The 18368-nt window shown below is 60.2% G+C and overlaps 1 protein-coding gene across 3 annotated transcripts; it reads left to right on the top strand.

The window, feature by feature from the left end:
* The first annotated feature begins 2201 nt into the window (after positions 1–2201).
* MFNG (MFNG O-fucosylpeptide 3-beta-N-acetylglucosaminyltransferase) lies at positions 2202–18109 on the top strand. 3 transcript variants are annotated; one of them, XM_023631798.2, is made up of 8 exons: positions 2202–2854; positions 8002–8050; positions 8330–8432; positions 8855–9008; positions 12014–12099; positions 13888–14053; positions 15638–15723; positions 17172–18109. In XM_023631798.2, exons 1-8 carry the CDS (start codon positions 2600–2602, stop codon positions 17236–17238), a joined length of 966 nt encoding a protein of 321 aa, XP_023487566.1. In that variant the 5' UTR covers positions 2202–2599; the 3' UTR covers positions 17239–18109. The 3 variants fall into 3 exon arrangements, with proteins under 3 accessions (XP_023487566.1, XP_070110645.1, XP_023487569.1); XM_070254544.1 differs by having other exon boundaries at positions 2366–2854; positions 15952–18109; XM_023631801.2 differs by lacking the exon at positions 2202–2854 and adding an exon at positions 4150–4328.
* The last annotated feature ends 259 nt before the right edge of the window (positions 18110–18368 follow it).

The raw sequence follows: 18368 nt of genomic DNA, 5'->3' as shown, positions 1-18368 counted from the left end.
CAACGTGCTCAGCCCTGCCTGTGTCTGATCATCAAAGGAGTGTCCCCTGGAGCAATGACATTGGGGCCAGCAGGGTGTGGTCTTAAGCTTAAGGGGCCCGGTTGCTGAGTCCAGGAGACCAAGAACAAACCGTCAGTGTGCATAAAGGGCCCTGAGACAGCCCCATCAGAGAGAGGATGGTCACCTCCCCTGGGAGAAATCCAGGCATGCTTATTGGAGGAGGTGCCACTTGAGCTTGGGGTTTGGGATTCCTTTCTTCAAGAAGCATTTCTTGGGCCTGTGTGCCTGTGTGTTGTCCTTGGTCCTTCTGACTGTCCTTGGTCACAGTGATGAGCTTGGACAGGCCCCTGGGAATTTTGGGGGAGTGAGTGCACTAGGTGGAGGGAACCTCAAGAGCAAAGGCTCAGAGGCAAACAGTGGGTTGAGTTTGGCCCCCAGGGAGTGGTGGGAAGTGAGGCTGGGACGTCCACGTCTGGGCAGGGCTGCTCACATCCCACTGTGCCCTGAGGTCCGGCTCAGACGCTGTCTCCGTGAAGCCCACCTGGTTCTCCCCGCCCTTGGACTCTGCCTTCTGGCAGGGTGGAGGGTTTCCGGGTGGCTGTGGGCTCCTGGGTGTGGAGACCAGGTCATGCTCATTTGGGTAAACGGACCTCCCCCTCCTTGCCATGTGCCTGGCCCAGTGCTTGGTCTGGGTGAAGATGTGGGAGCCCCGTGGCTCAGCTGCCTTTGTCTGGTCCCATTTTGGGTGTCCTTTCCCTGGGGCGGAGAAGCCCACTCATCCTTTAATCCTCACCAAGTCTTATTTTTGTCCCTATTTTACAAATGATGAAAGTAAAGTTCAGAGAAGTGAAGAAACTTGCCCAGAGTCACACAGCTAGGAAGGGGTCCAGTCAGGATCTGAACCTTGGTCTGTGTGGCACAAAGCCTGGGCTCCTCCCTTGGGGATGCTGTTCTGAGAAGGCGGGCAGTGAAGGGGCCTGGCACGGGGCTGGCCCAAAGGAGGGTGACTCAAAGAGGTGGTTTCCCTTTCCTCTCCCTCCACGGTCCTAATGCAGGGTTGGGCCTCAGCGGCCCCGTTCAATCACCAGCCACTTGGTACTTTGTTGTGTTGAACTAACAAATTTTATTGAGCTCCTTCTGTGTGCCAGGCACTGACCTAGGCACTGGGGATGCAGTGAATGAAAAGAAGAAATTCCTGCCCTGGGATTCTCAAGGAAGACAGACAATAAATAAGTAAAATGTACAGGGTTGGAAGATGAAGTGCTATGGAGAGAACACCACAGAAAAGGGGGCCTGGGAGGGACAGGCCTGAGGACTGGAAGGAGAGGGGAGAAGGGATTGCAATTTAAATAAAGTGGTCCAGGAAGGCCTCATGGAGAAGATGACATTTGTCTAAAGACCTGAAGGAGGTGAGGGAGTGAGATGTGTGTCTCTCTCTAGAGAGAGGCCCGGGCAGAAACAGCGTGTGCAAAGGTCCTGAGGTGGATATGTGCCTGGACTGGTCAGAAGCCTAGTGCGTCTGGAGTGGAGGGAGCAAGGAGAGAGAAGTGGGAGGTGGGGTTGGAGGTGACAGGGGGCCCAACTCACACAGGGCCTGGAGGCTGGTGTGTGAACTTTGGCTTTTGCTCCAGGGAAATGGCAGTCAGTGCAGGTTCTGGTGGAGGAAGGTCGAGACAGGAGTGACTTATGCAAAACAAGGCAGAGGTGGTGGCTGGAGAAGGCTTCTGTCTGTCCACTGGCCTGGCTGGGAGATAGGCAGCAATAAAGACTGTTGAGTGAGAGTGGGTACAGCCGGCCACAGCAGGACAGGTGCCTTCAGGGGCCTCTGCGGGCCAGAGACCTGGGTTCCTCCTGGCTCTCGTGAGCTGCTGGATCATCTTAGATCCTTCTGGGCCTCGTGTGCTCAGTTGTAAACCGGGAATCACGATTCTAGCACTGTTGTGAAGACCAAAGGAACTGAGCAGGCTACTGTGGGAGCCCCAGAGCTTGGGAGGGGGGGGGGGGACACCAGGGAAGGCTTCCTGGAGGAGAGAATCCTTGAGCTGAGCCTTAAAGTCCAAATAGAATTAAGCCTGGTGGAGGGAACGTGGCGAGGATGGCAGGGGACGGGGGAGAGCATCCTGGATGGGGAACAGTGGAGCAAAGGCTGGGAGGCTGGATACCAGGGTACTGCCAAACACGGATGGGCGCTGAATGAGCTGAGCGGAGTCTGGGGAGCGGGCAGGCGGGAGGCCCTCGCTTCCATCCGGGCACGGAGGGCTGGCTGCCCCCACCCCCGCAGCAGCTGGCAGAGCCGGGGCTGTGCCTCCTTCTCAGCCACCTCTGGGGCTCCCTAGGGGCGCCCCGCCCCTCGGGCTGCGCTGGAGGCGGGGGCGGGGCCAGGCGACCCAGCGCCGTTGGGAGGGCCCGGAGCAGGTGGAAGGCTGGCGGCGCCGGCGGCTGGGCCTCCCGGTCCAGAGCACCACCTCCCACCGCTCCCTTCCTTGCCTGTCCCCGATGCCCTCCAGACTTTTGCCTTTGCCGGGGCCCCCGCCTGACCAGCCTCCCCTCCCTGTCCGGTTGGGATTTGGGGGCTGAGCCGTCTGGGGTCCCAGGGCCGATGCAGTGCCGGCTCCTCCGGGGCCTGGCCGGAGCCCTCCTCACCCTTCTGTGCATGGGGCTCCTCTCCCTGCGGTACCACTCGAGCCTGTCCCCTCAGGGCGTGCAGGAGACCCCCGAGCCGGGCCCGCCGAGCTCTCGGCCCCCTGAGCTGCAGCTGCACGATGTCTTCATCGCGGTCAAGACGACCCGGGCCTTCCACCGCTCCCGCCTGGAGCTGCTGCTTGACACGTGGGTCTCCAGGACCCGGGAACAGGTGACAAGCAGGCGACTGGGGGCCTGGGGAGTGGCCCCTGGCTTTCTACTGGGCTGGGGTCCCTGGGGGCCTCGAGGGAGAAGCTGCCTGCCCACCTGCCCGCTCCTCCTTCCTCCCAGGCCTGGGGGCTCCTGTGGCCCTGACCGTGCCCTCGCTGGCCCTGAAGCCAGGTGCTTCTCAGGCCCACTGCTCTGTCTCTTTCAGGGGCCAGGCTGGGCCCTGCCCCGGGCTCCTGGGTCCCTCCTGCGGGTCCCTCTGTTCCATGGCTGTTCCAGCACAGGCTTTGTTCTGCCTGCCCTGGCCCAGCCTGGCATGGGGGCAGTGGTGGGTGTCAGGCAGCTGAGGCAGAGGCTGTGAGAGGTCCTGACTCTGCCCCAGGCCCTGGGTGCTGTCCTGCTGCCCTGGCTGTGCGGATGGAAACCAGGGGCTGAGCGACAGAGGAGGGGACCGTCTAGGTGGGGCCTGGTCAGGGAGAGGGCCCGGGGAGGGGGCATCCTTTCAGAATTCGTGATGGCCCTGCCCCCAGGCCTTCTGCCCAGGCTGTGCTGGGGGAGCGGCACTCACCTCCCGTGCTCATTTCCTGGGGGCATTTTTCTAGGGAGGCAGAGAGAGTATGTGCGGTGATGGCGGGGGCTGAGGCCATTGTGGGCGAGAGGTCAGGGTAGAGGCCCCCCTGGCATGTGGGACGGTGTGTGTGTGAGCCAAAGTGTCAGTGTCAGACGTGCTTGACAAGAGGCTTGTGGGTGACAGGGGCTTGTGGCTTCTGTCTTTCCGGGGAGGCAGCTCGGACAAGCGGGGTCCCTTCCAGAGGCTCTTCCTCTCCCCACAACCTGTGCCCTCCCCAAGCAGTCGGTGACGGGGGTGTTGGGGACCATCTCTGGGGAGGTGGAGGGGCAGGTTTACTCACACACACACACACACACACACACACACACACACATACGCTGTCCCCACTTTGGCGGTTGGCTCAGTGGGAGGAAGTGACTGAGCCTCCGGAGGAGGTCAGGGGCTCCTAGGAGACCAAGGAGGCGGGGATGTGACGTCTGGAGGACGCCAGGGCCCCCTGGGGAGAGGGGACCCCTGCCCCACTTTCCTGCCCTGAGGTCCTAGCACCCCCGATTAACCCTTTCCCCACTGGGCCCGCAGCACCCCAGGCTCTTCCCGGGGGCCCTGCACAGCCTCTCATCTTGGGGACACTCTGGTTCCGCCCTCGGAAGCCGCTGAGCCTGGCCCTCCCCACAGACCTTCCTGTTTGTGGCGCCGTGTCTGTGTGTACCGGAGCACGGCCTCACGTGGTCTGAGGCCCTTTCCTGTCCCGTCTTGATCTCCATGGTGGTGCCCTTGCCCCGGATGAGGGAACTGAGGACAAGGAGGAGGAAGTGCTGGCCAGCGTCACCCCAGAGGCCTGATGGGGCAGAGCCCAGTGGGACCCGCCCCTCCTCGTTGCCGAGCCCCGGCCCCCAGAGCTGCTCGGGTCAGTGGGGCACAGGAGAGGGTCCTTGGGCCTCCAGCCTGGGTGGCGGGGCGTGGCAGGACCAGGCTGGAGAGGAGAGGCGGGCGGCCGCCCCTCAGCGCCCCGAGCTCAATCCCAGATGCCGGCCAGGCAGCCGGCGGGGGCGCCTGCCTGCGCAGTGTCTGAGGGCTGTGTGACGGACTCGTGGCCTCTGGAACCCTCACAACAGCCCTGGGATCAGGGGCAGGGAGCAGTACACGTTCCCATTTTACAGGTGGGGAACCTGAGCACAGTTAAGCAGAGCAGGGAGGTGAAGTCACTCAGCTGGACCTGGGTGCAAGGGGCGGAGTCTAGAAATCTCGTCCTTTGAGGCAGAGTTGAAAGAAGGAAGGATGCTCAGATAGAGGAGGAGGACGGGAGAGAGGGAGGCCCACTCTTGCCCCCGCATCTGAGCCCCCTTCGCTTCCACCTTTGGCTTCTCTCTCTCTGTGACCTTGGCTCAGGCCCAGGCCCTCCCCCTTTTGGCCCTCAGTTTCCCCATCTGCACAGGACAGGAGGGTCTGGGAGCCCCTCTCAGCTCAGCCAGCAGGAGCGGGCCCGAGCTGGTTAACTCAGGGCCGGGCGCCGGCCCCAGCTGGTTAAGGGCGCCTGGTGGCAGGTGGGCCTTTGTGGCCGCGGGCTGGGGCTCACATGCTGGCCTTTGTCCCAGGCGAGGGGTGGGCGGGGGAGGCATGTTCTGTGGTCCATGGGGAGCCTTTCTCTTCCCTACAGCCCCCTCGAGGGCTGAGGGAGCAGCACTGTGTTCCCCCTTCCCCCCACACCCCGCAGCAGATGGTCCTGGCCACCAGGTCCCCTGACCCCAGCAGGCTGCCTTTGTTTCCTGTGGGGTTTCACCCTCGTCAGGAGCCCCTCCCTAAACAAATTAAGTGCGGCCCTAGGCTCAGAGGAACCTGCCCGCGGCTCTGTGCCCAGCTCGGGCTCCCAGGGACAGAATACCAGCCTGGGCCCTACTGCGGGACTCCCCCCCCGCACCCCAATTACTTTGGGCTTACTCCTTGGCCCGTTTGGCCCGTGCATGCTCCAAACTCGAGAGAGTTCCACTCTCTGGTGGCTGTTTGGTGGCAGAAGTTTGCCAGGGAGCAGGGCAAAAAAGGCCTGCCTTATTTTTCAGGGTCCCTCGGGGGTGGTGTTGAAAACAGACGGGGCCGGGGCAGAGGTGACTGCAGCAAAGCAGGCAGGAGGTGACGAGGGGGCTGGACCACGGGGCGGCTCTGGAGGCTGGAGGGGAGAGGTCGCGTCCCGGGTGGTTTGGAGGTTGGGGGGAATTTGCTGACAGGCTGGGTGTGGGTGCGAGAGAAAGAGAGGGGACACGGTGATCCCCAGGGGTTGGATCCCAGCAAGATGGTGAAGACCGAGGGAAGGGTGGGTCTGGGGGCGTTCGGGCATCAGTCTTGATGCACTGACGCCGAGGCGCCCACTGGGCCCCCGGGGAGAAGTCACGGCTGCAGGGGGATCTGAGAGCCGGGGAGAGGCCAGGTTGGAGGGGCGCACAGGCGACTCTATGGCTTCTTGAGGGGGTTTGAAGCTGAGAGGCTGGATGGCATCACCGAGGGAGTGGATGGGATGGAAAAGAGGACCAGGGGCTGGGATTGGGCCACCAACACTTTCCCCAGGGAGACTCAGGGACCCCAAGTCTTAGCCAAATCTGATGGAGACAGACCCCAGGGAGAGAGGCTCAGAAGGTGCACGCTGCCCAGGCCTTGCATGGGCAAGCCAGGTGCCAGGACAGGGAGATGGTTCAGACAGGCCTGTGCCCTCCAGCATGGCACTGTGTGGTGGGAGAGACCGGGGATAGATTTGCATAACCGAGGGGTTGCTGTTACCATCAGGAGGGACTGGAGGCCGCGGGGCACATGGAAGGGGTGTCAGGGAAGGCTTCCTGGAGGAGGTGATGACTGAGCTGGGAGTTAAGGGGCGAGAAGAGGGCACAGCATGTGCAAAGGCTTGGAGGGATGTCTACGTGGCATACTTGGGGAACTGAAAGAACTTCAGGTTTAAGAGCAGCCCTAGGGGTGAGGCAGGAAGTGATGAGAAAGGCTGCATCCGGCGCAGGGGCCAGGTGGCTCCTCATGGGGCACACTTGGGAGACTGGCCTTAATCCTAAGGGCAGCAGGGAGCCACAGAAGGTGTTAGCGGGGGTGGTGGGTATGTGTATTATCTGATTCTGGTTCTGACAGGAAAACAGATCTGAAGGAATGAGGCAAGGTCTTGCAATAATCCACTGAGAGATAACAGCGGCTCTCCGTGGGGAGACGGGCCTGGTTCCCTCTGCCTCTTCCTGTGCCCAGCTGTGGCTTCAGGCCTCTTGTGCCTCTGTTTACCCTGATATACAAGAAACTCAGCCTAGCTTCACTGCCGACGCTTCCCTCTTCTTTCACACATTATCTCGCTTTGTGTCACAGCTACCACAATTCCCCATTTTACAGACGGGTAAACTGAGGCTGAAGGCAGAGGCTGTTCGGATCTGAAGGACTGATTTCTGGAAAGGAGGGAGAGGCCTGTGGATGAGCAGGGAGGGGCATTGCGGTCGGAGACCCAGAGCCTGGAGGGAGGACGGGGCGAGGGCGGGGCGGCCGGAGTGGCGGATGGGGTGTCGGGGGCTTAAACAGGTGGGGTCCTTTCTCCTTGGTCCTCCCTTGGAAGGGGGGTCAAAATTGCCCCAGGCCCTGGGCAGGGCAGCCTAGGGGTCAGAGGAGGCCCTGGATGTGGTCGGTGGACGGTGGGACCTGCTCCGGAGGGGGAGCCTCTGCACTCGCTGGGCCGGGCGTGGAGCGGGTGTGGGACCAGTACCCGGCTGGCACGTCTCCATCCTCCACGTGCCGCCTCTGAGGGTTGTCCTGTCTCTCTTCAGAGTGTGTGTTCAGTTTACTTAAGGTGTGCAGTGGCTCCCGCCCGCCTGGGGAGGTGGCGAGCCGAGGTCTGAGGCCCGTAGGTTCGAATCCCGGCTCGGCACTTGCTCACTCCACAGCTTCCGTGTGTCACTTAGCCTCCGTTTGCCATCTGTGAGGGGACAGAGCACAGCACCTGCCTCGAGGTCCAGCGAGGTCATCGGGGCCAGGGCGCGTGAAAGCTCCCGGCGGGAGCAGCTCCAGTCCGGGAGAGCTGCAGCGGGTTGCGATGTAAATTTTCTGAGACGCGTCAGGGCCCCCGCACTTGCACGGGAGTCTGTGTGGCCGTGGGGGTTGGGACTGTCTCCCTAAGTGGTGCGGCATCCGGCGCGTGGGTCTGTCCACACAGCCTGTCTCCCGATGCAGCGTCTAGGGTTGTGAATATGTGACTGTGGAGGGCCAAGCAGGACTGCGATGTGTGTGTGAGATAGAAGAGGGTGTGTGCAGGGTGTGTGCCCGGCAGGGTCCTGGGGGAGCTGGTGTGTAGGGGCCGCGTGCGAGCGAGGCTGCTGAGCTGGTGGACACAGTGAAGCTGTGTGTCTACAGAAGCCGGTTGTGTGTGTCGTTTGTGGGGAGGGTAGCGCAGAAAGTCATGTTGTCCTAAAGGAGTGTGTGACTGCGAGGGGCTGTGTGTCCGTCCCTGAAGGAGGACAGAGGGTGGGATGGGTGGCCCCCGGGGGCGTGGCTGTGGGGGGCAGTGGGCTGCCCTGGGCCCGCAGGGGTCCTGACGCCTCTCTCCTTCCCAGACGTTCATCTTCACAGACAGCCCGGACGAAGGCCTCCAGGAGAGACTGGGTAACTCTGGTGTGGGGGGCCCTCTCGGCTGTCACTGGGGAAAGCTGGGGTGGCTGTCCCCTGGCCTGGGGGTCCCTAGGAAACAGGGCTGTCCACCTTGGCATGTGGGGATTCCCCTTCGCCCAGGAGGGGCAGCTTTGTCCCTGGAAACGGGTGTGAGTGTGGGGAGGGGCTGTGCTGGACAAGACCCTGGACACGTGGCTGTCTGTGAGCCCTGCTCTGCATTCTCACTGTGGGCAGGGCTGGGCAGGGGCCCCTGACTTGTCCTCCCCTCGCCAGGGTCCCACCTTGTGGTCACCAACTGCTCTGCAGAGCACAGCCACCCCGCCCTGTCCTGCAAGATGGCTGCCGAGTTTGATGCCTTCTTGGCCAGCGGGCTGAGGTGAGCATGCTTGGGTCTCTTGGGGTAGGCGTGACCTTTGCCTCAGGCCAGTTCCTGAATGGGGTGCCGTGTCAAAAAGGGAAGTTCTCTGGGTCCCATGAATTTAATCATGTAGGGCCTCGGGACTCCAACGACCCATCCCCCTGGCAGGCAGGGTTCAGTGGGCTGGGCAGGCCTTCAAGTCCTGTCATTCACTGGCTGTGTGACCTTGCACAAGTGTCTTTACCTCTCTGAATCTTGAACCCCACCTATTAAGTGGGCACACCTTCCTTACAAGCTTACACGAGATGCTACCCGGCACTTAACAGGTACCTTAAACGTTAGGCCCCCCCTCACCCCCACCCTGCAACTGTTTGTTGACTGACTATGGGGGCACAGGGGAACCCCCTCCAAGCTCACTATCCCCCCTTCCATCCCCACAGGTGGTTTTGCCACGTGGACGACGACAACTACGTGAACGCGCGGGCGCTGCTGAAGCTGCTAAAAGCCTTCCCGAGGACCCGCGACGTCTATATCGGCCGGCCCAGCCTGAACCGGCCCATCCACGCCTCCGAGCCGCGACCCCGCAACCGCACGGTGGGTCCCTCCGCTCCTCCTCCGCCCCCGGACAGCTGCCCCAGGGGCGGGGCCATGAGGGGCGGGGCCATGAGGGGCGGGACCAGTCCGGCGGCGGGGCGGGGTCAGTCCGGGGCAGGGTCAGCCTGGGGCGGGGCCAGGCGTAGGGCGGGGCGGGGGGCGCACCGGGGCGGGGGGCGCACCGGGGCGGGGGGCGCACCGGGGCGGGGCCAGGGCGGGGCCGGGTTTTTGTGTTTCGCGTTTGGCCTCATTTCTGTGCGTTTGGCCCGTGGCTTTGCCTCTGATCCTCAGTCTCCTTCTCTCTGAAATGGGGAGACTGAAATGAAGCAGGTAAGGCACAGAAGCTGGCACATAGTAGGGCCTCCGTCACCGAAGAGCAGTGGCTTGTCCTGGTCCCACAGGCAGGGCTCTCAGCTACCTGTATGCTCATGCAGTTGTGCAGGTTGAGTACTGCTGGGCCAGATGTAAATGCCGCCGCCCGGTGTCCCCGAACACTCCTGTCGCCTAGGACCGTCCTCTCTCCGCCTCACTAACCAGCAGCTGGAGAGTGGACACGGGGCACAACAGGGGCCCAGAGCCCGCTTCAGCTCCAGACCTGAATGGACACTGATTAGGGTTGCCAGATTTAGAAAACAAATAAACAAAAAAGGAGGATATCAGTTACATTTGATTTTCAGATAAACAGTGAAGAATTTTTTAGTATAAATATGTTTCAGGTTCTCCCCCGGTCCCCAGGGCCCCCCAGGCTTCTGGTGTTGGGGTGGCCCAGGCCCCCGGGGCTCCCTTGGCCCAGGGAAAGGGCAAGTTAGGGAGCCCCCCTCTCTCGAGGCAGTGCCTGGAGCAAGAGCCGGCCCGCTGTGGGTTTCTCTCCCTCCCTCGGCCACCATCTGCTTCATTAGGAAAATCAAGAGCAGGGAACACCAAGCCTTAATTATCAGCAGCTAATCAGCCTCTGAGCCCTAATTAAACCCTCCTGGGCCCGGGGCTGTGTGTGTGAGCTGGCTTCCGGGTGAGCTGAGGTCCCCCAGGCTCCCGCCCCACCGCAGCCCTGGCCTTAGGGCTTGAGAACTCCACTCTGGAGCCTGATTCCCTGGGTTCACACGCCAGCCCTGCCACCTCCTGGCTTCGTGACCTTGACTGAAGTCACCCCATCTCTCTGTGCCTCAGTTTGCTCATCTGTGAAATGGGTGATAACAGTCCTTACCTCATAGGGTGTGTGTGGTTGTGCACAAGGAAGAAATTAAGTGAGGTCATCTATCCAAGTGCTTGGAAAGGGACGTGGCATGTACCAGACACGAGTGAGTGTCAGTGATCAGGACCTGACTCAGCGCAGCCTTCATCTCCCAGCCTGTTCCTGGGCAGGCTCAGCGCCCTGCTGGGCACACCCAGGCCCCACCCCGCAACGTGCCTGGGTGCCATGCACCCCACCGTGGGTGGGATCCCAGGACTCTGCCTCAAAGTGTCCCGGCCTGTTGAGACCCTGGGGTCCCCCAGCAAAGGGGGCAAGACATCCACTTTGGGGTCATTCCCGGCTCTGGGCCCTCAGGCAAGTGACCTCACTTCTGGACACCTGGCTCACCTCATCTGCGGCACAGCTCTTAGCCTGGGGCTCGGCACAGTCAGTGCCCCGGTTAGCGCCTGTATTGTTACTGCTTTTGTTACAGTAATTATCCGGGAGCAGAGGCCCTGCACTCATTCATTCATTCACATGCACTTATGGGGCACCTCCTGTGTGCCAGGTCCTCAGGAACCCATTCATTCTGCCGTGTTGAGCCCCGACCTCTCTCTAAGAGGGCAGAGTTTCCAGAAGTAAGCTCATGGAAGTCTTAAGGAGGAGGACACACCCCCAGGCCAGTAGCATCTTTGGCTTTCAGAACTGGAGCACGTGTTCACAGTTGACATACCTGAGGCCCAGAGAGGGGCGGTGACTGTCTCAAGGTTGCACAGCTGTGCAGTGGAGGAGGCGGGGGCCCCAGAGTCAGGCTTCCCAACTCCCTGCCCAGGGCTCATCTCACTGCTGCACCATGGGGGATAACCCAGACCATGCAACATGCATCAATGAAGCACCAGCTGTGTACTTGGGAGAAGGTAACCTCAGGGAACTCGTTCCATTAAGAGATGGTGCAGCTGAAAGGGTACAGTGCTTCCCAAAAAAAGCTTTAGAGAAATCTAGGGTGAATTCCCGGGTCCTCCCAGAGGAGGGGGCGAGGCCCAGGGTTGTGGTGATGTTGGGCAGAGGCAGAGAGTTGTTTAAACTGCAGAGGGCTGTTATTGGTTCCTGTAATTGAGATGTCAAGGGGTTTGCTGGCCTCAGGGGCTCACAGGCCTGTCTGTCCTTCTCTCTGTACTCCTTCTGAGGCCTTGTTCTCTCCTTTTGCAGAAAAGCTTTCCTGGTCCCAGGAGTTGGGAGTGGTGAGGCCAGTGGACGTGGCCATGTGGGTGGCCTCAAGATTATAGGTCCCTGGCCTCGTGACCCTGGAGAGAGCATCTCTTTCTCACAATTAGCCTATAGAGCTGAGGGAAGAACTCGGATTGGCTGGCCTAAGTCATGTGCCTCTCGCTGAGCCAATCACTGCATCAAGGGGTGTGGCTTTGTGATCCTCATTCCTGGGGCACCTGCCCACCTCTGTCCTAGGGGGGCAGGGCCCTGTTTGGGCAGCCCCTGCTGAACCACATGGGCTGAGGCAGAGACACTTCTCTGGGGAAAGGGGTAAGGTGTGCTAGGCTGACAGATACAACACACGTCCTCTTTAACCGGAACCCAGCCAGATTGGGGTCTCATTGGTGATGCCATCAAACTTAATTAGCTACGTGACTTTGGGCCTCAGTTTCTTTCTCTGTCAAATGGGCATAAGAATGTCAGACTGCAGAAGGACTCTAGTGAGATGTGAAATAAAGAGCTTTGGAGCCGTACTGACTGGGGGTGAGAGGTGGCCAGGCTGTTGCCCCCACCCGCCCCACCCCAGGCTCACCCACCCCTTGGCCCTCCCTTCCTCTCCCCCCAGAGACTGGTACAGTTCTGGTTCGCCACTGGGGGTGCCGGCTTCTGCATCAACCGCAAACTAGCTTTGAAGATGGCCCCATGGGCCAGGTAAGTGGGGACTGGGGGTGGAGTTGGCTGGTGTGTGCGGGGCCTTTGCTGCAGGAAGGGCTTGAGAGCAAGCTCAGGAGAAACTACCCCTTATTCACGCTGGGTCACGGAGGTACCCAGTGGTGAGCGAGGGCCTGCCCCCTGCCCTCGGGGTGCCCCGCCTAGGGCGCTCTGCCACACACAGGTGGGTTGTGTACGCTCTGGAGCCTCAGTGCCCCCATCTGTAAAATGGACCTGAGAAGACACAACTTGTGGTTGTTCAAGGAGAAAAAGTCTGGGCTGGCACCTGGTGGGCGCCAGGCAAATGTTAGGTCCTGTTCGCAGCCCTCTTCTCACTGCTCATTGGCACAGGGAAGTGAAGGCTGTGTAGTGGTACTTGGGAGGGAGGAGGGGGGAAGGCTTCCTGGAGGAGGTGGCATTTGAGCTGCAGTGACCTTAGTAAGCTCCAGATTGAGGGAGATCCTAGAGGGAGTGGAAGCCCTCAGTGTGTGGTTGGGGGCACCGGTATTCTAGAGAGGAAGTGGCAAAGGCCTGGCCTCTCGACGTCTGCCTGGACAGGCTGTTATTATTATTACTATTATTAACAGCAACATCAGCGTCACCACCTTGTATTGAGGGTTGACTCTGAGCCAGGCTGTGCTCTACCAAGGGTGTCACAGCCTCTGAGGGGGTAGGTGGTCTTGGCTTGCTTCTATAGCTGAGGAAACCGAGGCTCTGAGAAGTTAAGGGAGTGACTGGTCCCAGGTCACCCAGGTCCAAGGTCACTCAGCCGCTGGTTTGGCCCCAAGACCTGCGTGCTTCGCCTTTGCACCAGCCTGCGCTGCCCTGCCCTGGGTGGGAGGGGTCCTCCGGGGGATTCGTGCCCTGCGTGGGAGCAGGAATGCTGTCTTAGTGCATGTTGACCTCAGGTGTGTACACGTGATGGGGTCTGCCCTGGGCCTGGGGTCTTCTGCCTGCCTCTGGGGCACCTTTGTGTGAATTAGAAAAAGGCACCTCGTGTGGGCAGATGCAGCTGGGGAGGGCAGTGAAGGTGGGTTTCCACACCCCTCGGCCCCTCGGCCAGCCGTCCTGGGCAGCAGCGGGGAGACTGCCCAGTCAGGCCCCCAGGGGTGTTAACGCTCTCAGTGCAGTCAAGTGATGTCCTTGCCTGGGACACTGTCCTCCCCCCTTGACTCCTGGCTCATCCTGCAGGACTCTTTATAGACTGCCACTGTCACGATTAAATACAAAGCAAATCGAAAGGCTGCCACCTCCTCTGGGAAGGTGTCCCTTCCTTCCCTGTGTCCCTCAGGCCTCTGCTTCCCTCTGACTTGGCGCCAGTCCTCCTCTGAAACGACCTGCTCATCTGTCTGTCTCCCTCCAGAAGGGGGGCTGCTGTTGATGGCACGAAGTGTTTCTTCTCATCTCTGTGTCCTCAGCCCTAGCTGGTATCTGGCACCAGGCAGATGCTCCAGCTGAGCAATGAATGAAGGAGTGAGTGAATGAATGAAAAGGAAGGGAGCTATACATATGTCCCCATAAATAAAGGGCTTCACCTCATCAGCCCTCCTGTAAATCCTCACACCAGCCCTGGGAGGGCGGGGCTATCATGCCCATTTCACAGAAGAGGAAACTGAGGCTCCCTGAATTCGTGACTTGCTGAGGTCCCACAGTATGCAAGAGGCAGATGCTAGAGCCCAGCTCTGGTCTGCAGCTGGCCAGGGTGGAGGGTGGGCCTTCTGGGGGCCAGGGAGGGTTCTAGGTGTGGAGGTCCTGGGCCAGTGGCCACAGCGCGGCTCTGTCCCTCAGTGGCCCCCGCTTCGTGGACACATCTGCGCTCATCCGGCTGCCTGACGACTGCACTGTGGGCTACATCGTTGAGTGCAAGCTGGGCGGCCGCCTGCAGCCCAGCCCCCTCTTCCACTCCCACCTGGAGACCCTGCAGCTGCTGGGGGCGGCCCAGCTCCCGGAGCAGGTGAGCTGGCCTTGGGGCAGGTGGCAGTGGGGGAGACGCGTGTGTGGGCTATCCCCTATTCATGGGGAAACTGAGGCCCAGGGTGGCAAAGGATCCCCTTCAGGTCCTTAAGGTCAGTGACTCAGCCCTCTCCACCATTAACCCTCAAGGGCTGGCATTTGTGATGCTAAAATTCTTTGCTCTGCTTCCCGAATTCCAGCTGGAAGGACCTGCACAGACAGATGAAGCTTGTCCTCAGGTTCACGCCACCCTGGTCCCCTCCCCCTGTACCTCCTGTCCCTCTCTCCAGTCTTCAGTCATCCATCCTCCCTACGTCCCTCTGAAGGGGCCAGCCTGCCCTTTCCAGCAGTGTCGGGCGGCAGCCGCCTCCTGCATCAAACCTCACCTGTCCGCTGCTCGCTGCTGTCCTTCTAACCTGGGGTTTCTGGGAAGGACCGGGTCTTCAGTGAGGTCTCTCAGGCTTAATGTCAGGCTGGGGGAGGGGTGGGGCCCCATCCCACCTGGCAGGGAATGACTCTGCCGAGGCCCACCTGGCGCTGCCTTGCGGATGCCGCTCGTGGGTTTGCAGCCCTGTAGATGGTCCCGGCTGGGAAGCCCCTGGGATCTTCCGCCCAACCATGTGAGTCAGAACTCTTTTTGCTGCCGGCGACAGAGAGGCGTCACAGACTGGTTAAACCAAAAAGGACCTTTATGGGCCCGCATACCTGAGGAGCCCAGGGCTTGGCTTGACTTGCCAGATCCAGCTGGGTCTGGGTGCTCAGACCATCCCCTCTCCCTCTGCCCACCCCCCTCCCCCGCCGCACTCTCAGGAAGGCCGGCCCGTCACGCTGGCCAGGCTTGGAACTGAGGTTGTGGGGTTGGTCCTGTTGGGACCTCGGGGCATGAAGCCAGGAAAGCGGGGCGGATTTGGGGTAGCCAAGCCCAGGGCACCCTAATGATTGGGGTTTTCAGAGCACCCGCTGTGCCAGGCACCACACTGGGGGCCTTATCTTCTTTAGCTGTCTGGCTCCTCACGACATTCACCCGAGGTGGATACTAAACCCATTCTACAGATGGGGAAACTGAGGCCCAGAGCGTGGGCCTAACCATGACACACAGCTGGTACAGGGCAGCGGAGGATTTGAACCCTGGTTGGGTGGCCCCTCAGCCCACAGGCTTTAACCACTGTGCTTGACTGCCACTCAGCTGGGGTCATTATCCCGCGTCCTCATTGCCTGCGGAGCAGCCTGGCGCTCTGGGTGGGGAGAGAGTGGCCAAAACCCCTCCGAGTTTCAGGAAACCTCCTTCTAGGCCAGAACGTCCTGGAAAGGTGCCTTCCCTCTTGAATCGTCCCAGCCTCCAGGGTGGGCTGGACTGTGGGGCACAGATGGGGTTTGGGCATGAACATGCTCCACAGGCTTCGAATGCCTCGGGGATGGGCAGTGACGCACCCCCGGCTGAGGAGTTTTCGGCACAGAGACAGGGCTTCCTGTGCCCTCACAATGCCTGTGTGCCTTCTCTGCTGCCTGCAAACGCTGTCCCCTTGTGGGGTCCCCGGGGGATGCCTCCCCACCTTCTTTCTCTTTTCTGCTTCTCCTTGCCCAGGTCACCCTCAGCTACGGCGTCTTCGAGGGGAAGCTCAACGTCATTAAGCTACAGGGCCCCTTCTCCCCCGAGGAGGACCCCTCCAGGTGGGTCTGGGGGCTGAAACTGTAGGATGGGAGGAGTGGGGGCTGAGTCCAGGCATCCGAGGATGGGGGTGCCAGGAGGCGGGAAAGAGAGAGCGCCTGGTGGCTGACAGCACAGAGCTGGCAGTGGAGGGAGTGGATTTCAGTCTCTGCTCAGCCACTGGCTTGCTGGGTGACCTTGGGGGAGTGCCTAGCTCTCTCTGGGCCTCAGTCTCCCCATCTGGAACACAGGGAGGCTGAGCATTGTGGAGCTGAAGGGCTCTCCCAGCCCTGATGCCCTGGGATTCTTCAGAAACTGCTGGAAGACTGAAATGTCTTCACTGAGGGAAGGAGGCCTCTCTGATGGAGGAGCTTCAGGTGCCGATGGGGAGTTTTTATTTGATCTTCGTGGGCTCTTTGCTTTCTTGATTCCTTCTTCAATGGTTCTTTTTGGTGGGTAGAGGAGCAATGGGGGCTAAGATGCCACCCAGGCACCTTCCGGGTTGCCCCCAAACTGGCCACAGGGAGATTAGAGCTGTTTAGCTCAGCCCCCCATTGCTGTAGAGCAGCTTGGAGCACAGCCTGTGACACACTGTAGCAGGAGTGACCAAGACCTGCTCACGAAGTAAAGGAAGCCAGTGTGACTGAATTAGGGAGGAGGGTGGTGTCAAATTCAGTTGGGGACATGGCAGGGGACCCCCTCCACACGGCCCTATAGGCTCTGTCTGGACTTTGGATTTGCCTGAAGTATGTAACCGGGGGAACCAGGACTCCTGGCGTTGGAGTTCTGCAGAGCTGTCCTGGGGCAGAAGGCTCACAACTATTTCAAGGGCCCTGGGGCCAAGGCTATGTTGAACAGGCTGGACATTACAAGGAGACAGGGTTTAGCTCATTATAGGAAAAAATATTCAAATTTCCAAGATGAAAGGAGCTGCCTTCTAATGGGGTGAGCTCCCCATCAGTGGAGGTGTGCAAGCTATGGCTATACTGCCAAGAGGTTTGAGAAGTGATGTTAAGTTCTCTCTAAGCCTGAAGATTCTAGAAGCCATAGGTTCCTGCCTAATGAGGCTGGAGCCAAACGGGGACTCAGATGTGTGTGGTCAGATGATCTGGCCTCAGCTGAGGTCTCTTCATGGCTTCTCTGGCCTTTGAAGTCTCTCTAAACCGGTGGTTCTCAACCTGAGGCCGTTTTGCCCCCTAAGGGGCATTAGCAATGTCTGGAGACATTTTTTATTGTTACGACTTGGCGGGTGCTCCTGGCATCTAGTGGGTAGAGTTCAGGGATGCTGCCAGACATCCTACAATGCACAGGACAGCCCCATGGCAAAGAGTGATCTGGCCCCGAGTGTCAGCAGTGCTCAGGTGGAGGAAACCTGCTCCAAACCATCCCTGTGATGTGCAGCCCTAGGGGCCCGTGGGGGCGAGGACGGGAGTGGGACTGGCTGTCTTGTCCATTTCTGGTCTCTCCACAGGTTTCGCTCCCTCCATTGTCTCCTCTACCCAGATACTCCCTGGTGCCCACAGCTGGTGGCCCGATGAAGCCTCAACTGCTGGGCTGAGGTCTCTGGTTGTCCTTTGCCTCCCCAGGCAGCCCTGAGGGCCTGTGGCAAGCGCCCTGGGGTGGGCAGTCCCTGGCAGGGCCTCCGAGTGGTGGGCAAGCCGAGGATTGGATGGTGGCTGGTGGTGAAGACATCTCAAGCTCTGGGAGGTGGGTTGGACAGCGCAGGGACAGGTGAGGGCCAGAGAGGTCCCAGGGGCTGGGCGTCCCTGGGCCTTGGGTGGCTCAACTGAACCAGCCCCTTGAGCGGGGCTGGGGCTCCGGAGTCCTAACCCTCCAGAGCATCTCACGGGCCCCTGGGTGGGGTCTGGCCTCTGCTCCCAGCTCTCGTCTCTGAGTCATTCCCCTGGGGTCAAGCACTGGGCCCCCCACCCCTGGCTTCCTTGGCTGGATCCCCAACCACTGAGGGGAACCAGATGGAATAATGACAGGACCCAGGGCCTGCGGCAGCTTCTGTCGTTGCTGACCAGTCTCCAGCTCCTTGCTCCCCATGCCTTGCTAGCAGAACCCAATTTCGTCTGAAGCATCAGCATGCCCAGAATCAGATGATGGCTCAGTGGGTCCCAGAAAATCACGATGATCCTTTTGCTCATTTTCCCAGCCTCCCTTGCTGTTAGGCACTACCAGCTCTGGCCAGACTCTGTCTGTTAGTGTGAGCTGAGCAAAGCCAATAGAGAAGCTTCTGGGGAAGGTTTTGCGGTCCCTACCCCATCTTCCTGCTGTGAATGTGAGTGTGATGTCTGGATCTGGGGCAGCCACCTTGCTGCCGTGAAGGAAAGGCCAAGATACTCATCTGCAGCTGTCCCTTTCAGCATCTGGTTCTGTAAGAAAATTAAACCTTTATTTGTTGAAGCTGCTCGGGGTCCAGTTTCCTGTTACCTGCAGCTGCAGGGTCCTGACTGGGGCAGCGTCTTTGATCTGTCTGTCACAGTGGGGATGGTGGTCACTTTTAGGGGTGTTGCCCATTCTGTGGATGAGAAGAGGAACACCAGCTTCATGGGTTGCTATGTGGGTGAAGTGATGAAGTGTTTGTAACCAGCACAGCACAGAGCTGGCACGGAGAAAGGAGGGAGTCAGTGAACGGTGACTGTTAGTGTGTGCTTGTGTCGCA

The sequence above is a fragment of the Equus caballus genome, chromosome 28 (assembly GCF_041296265.1).
Source record: "Equus caballus isolate H_3958 breed thoroughbred chromosome 28, TB-T2T, whole genome shotgun sequence".
In the NCBI taxonomy this organism is placed as follows: Eukaryota; Metazoa; Chordata; class Mammalia; order Perissodactyla; family Equidae; genus Equus; species Equus caballus.
The sequence above is the reverse complement of the archived record's forward strand: the minus strand, read 5'-3'. Positions and strand labels throughout refer to the sequence as shown.

Coding starts and splice junctions, on each gene's coding strand:
- MFNG (XM_023631798.2), top strand. CDS start 2,600: ATGCAGTGCCGGCTCCTCCGGGGCCTGGCCGGAGCCCTCCTCACCCTT. Junction 12,100..13,887: donor AAGATGGCCCCATGGGCCAG/GTAAGTGGGGAC, acceptor TCTGTCCCTCAG/TGGCCCCCGCTTCGTGGACA. Junction 15,724..17,171: donor CCCGAGGAGGACCCCTCCAG/GTGGGTCTGGGG, acceptor GTCTCTCCACAG/GTTTCGCTCCCTCCATTGTC.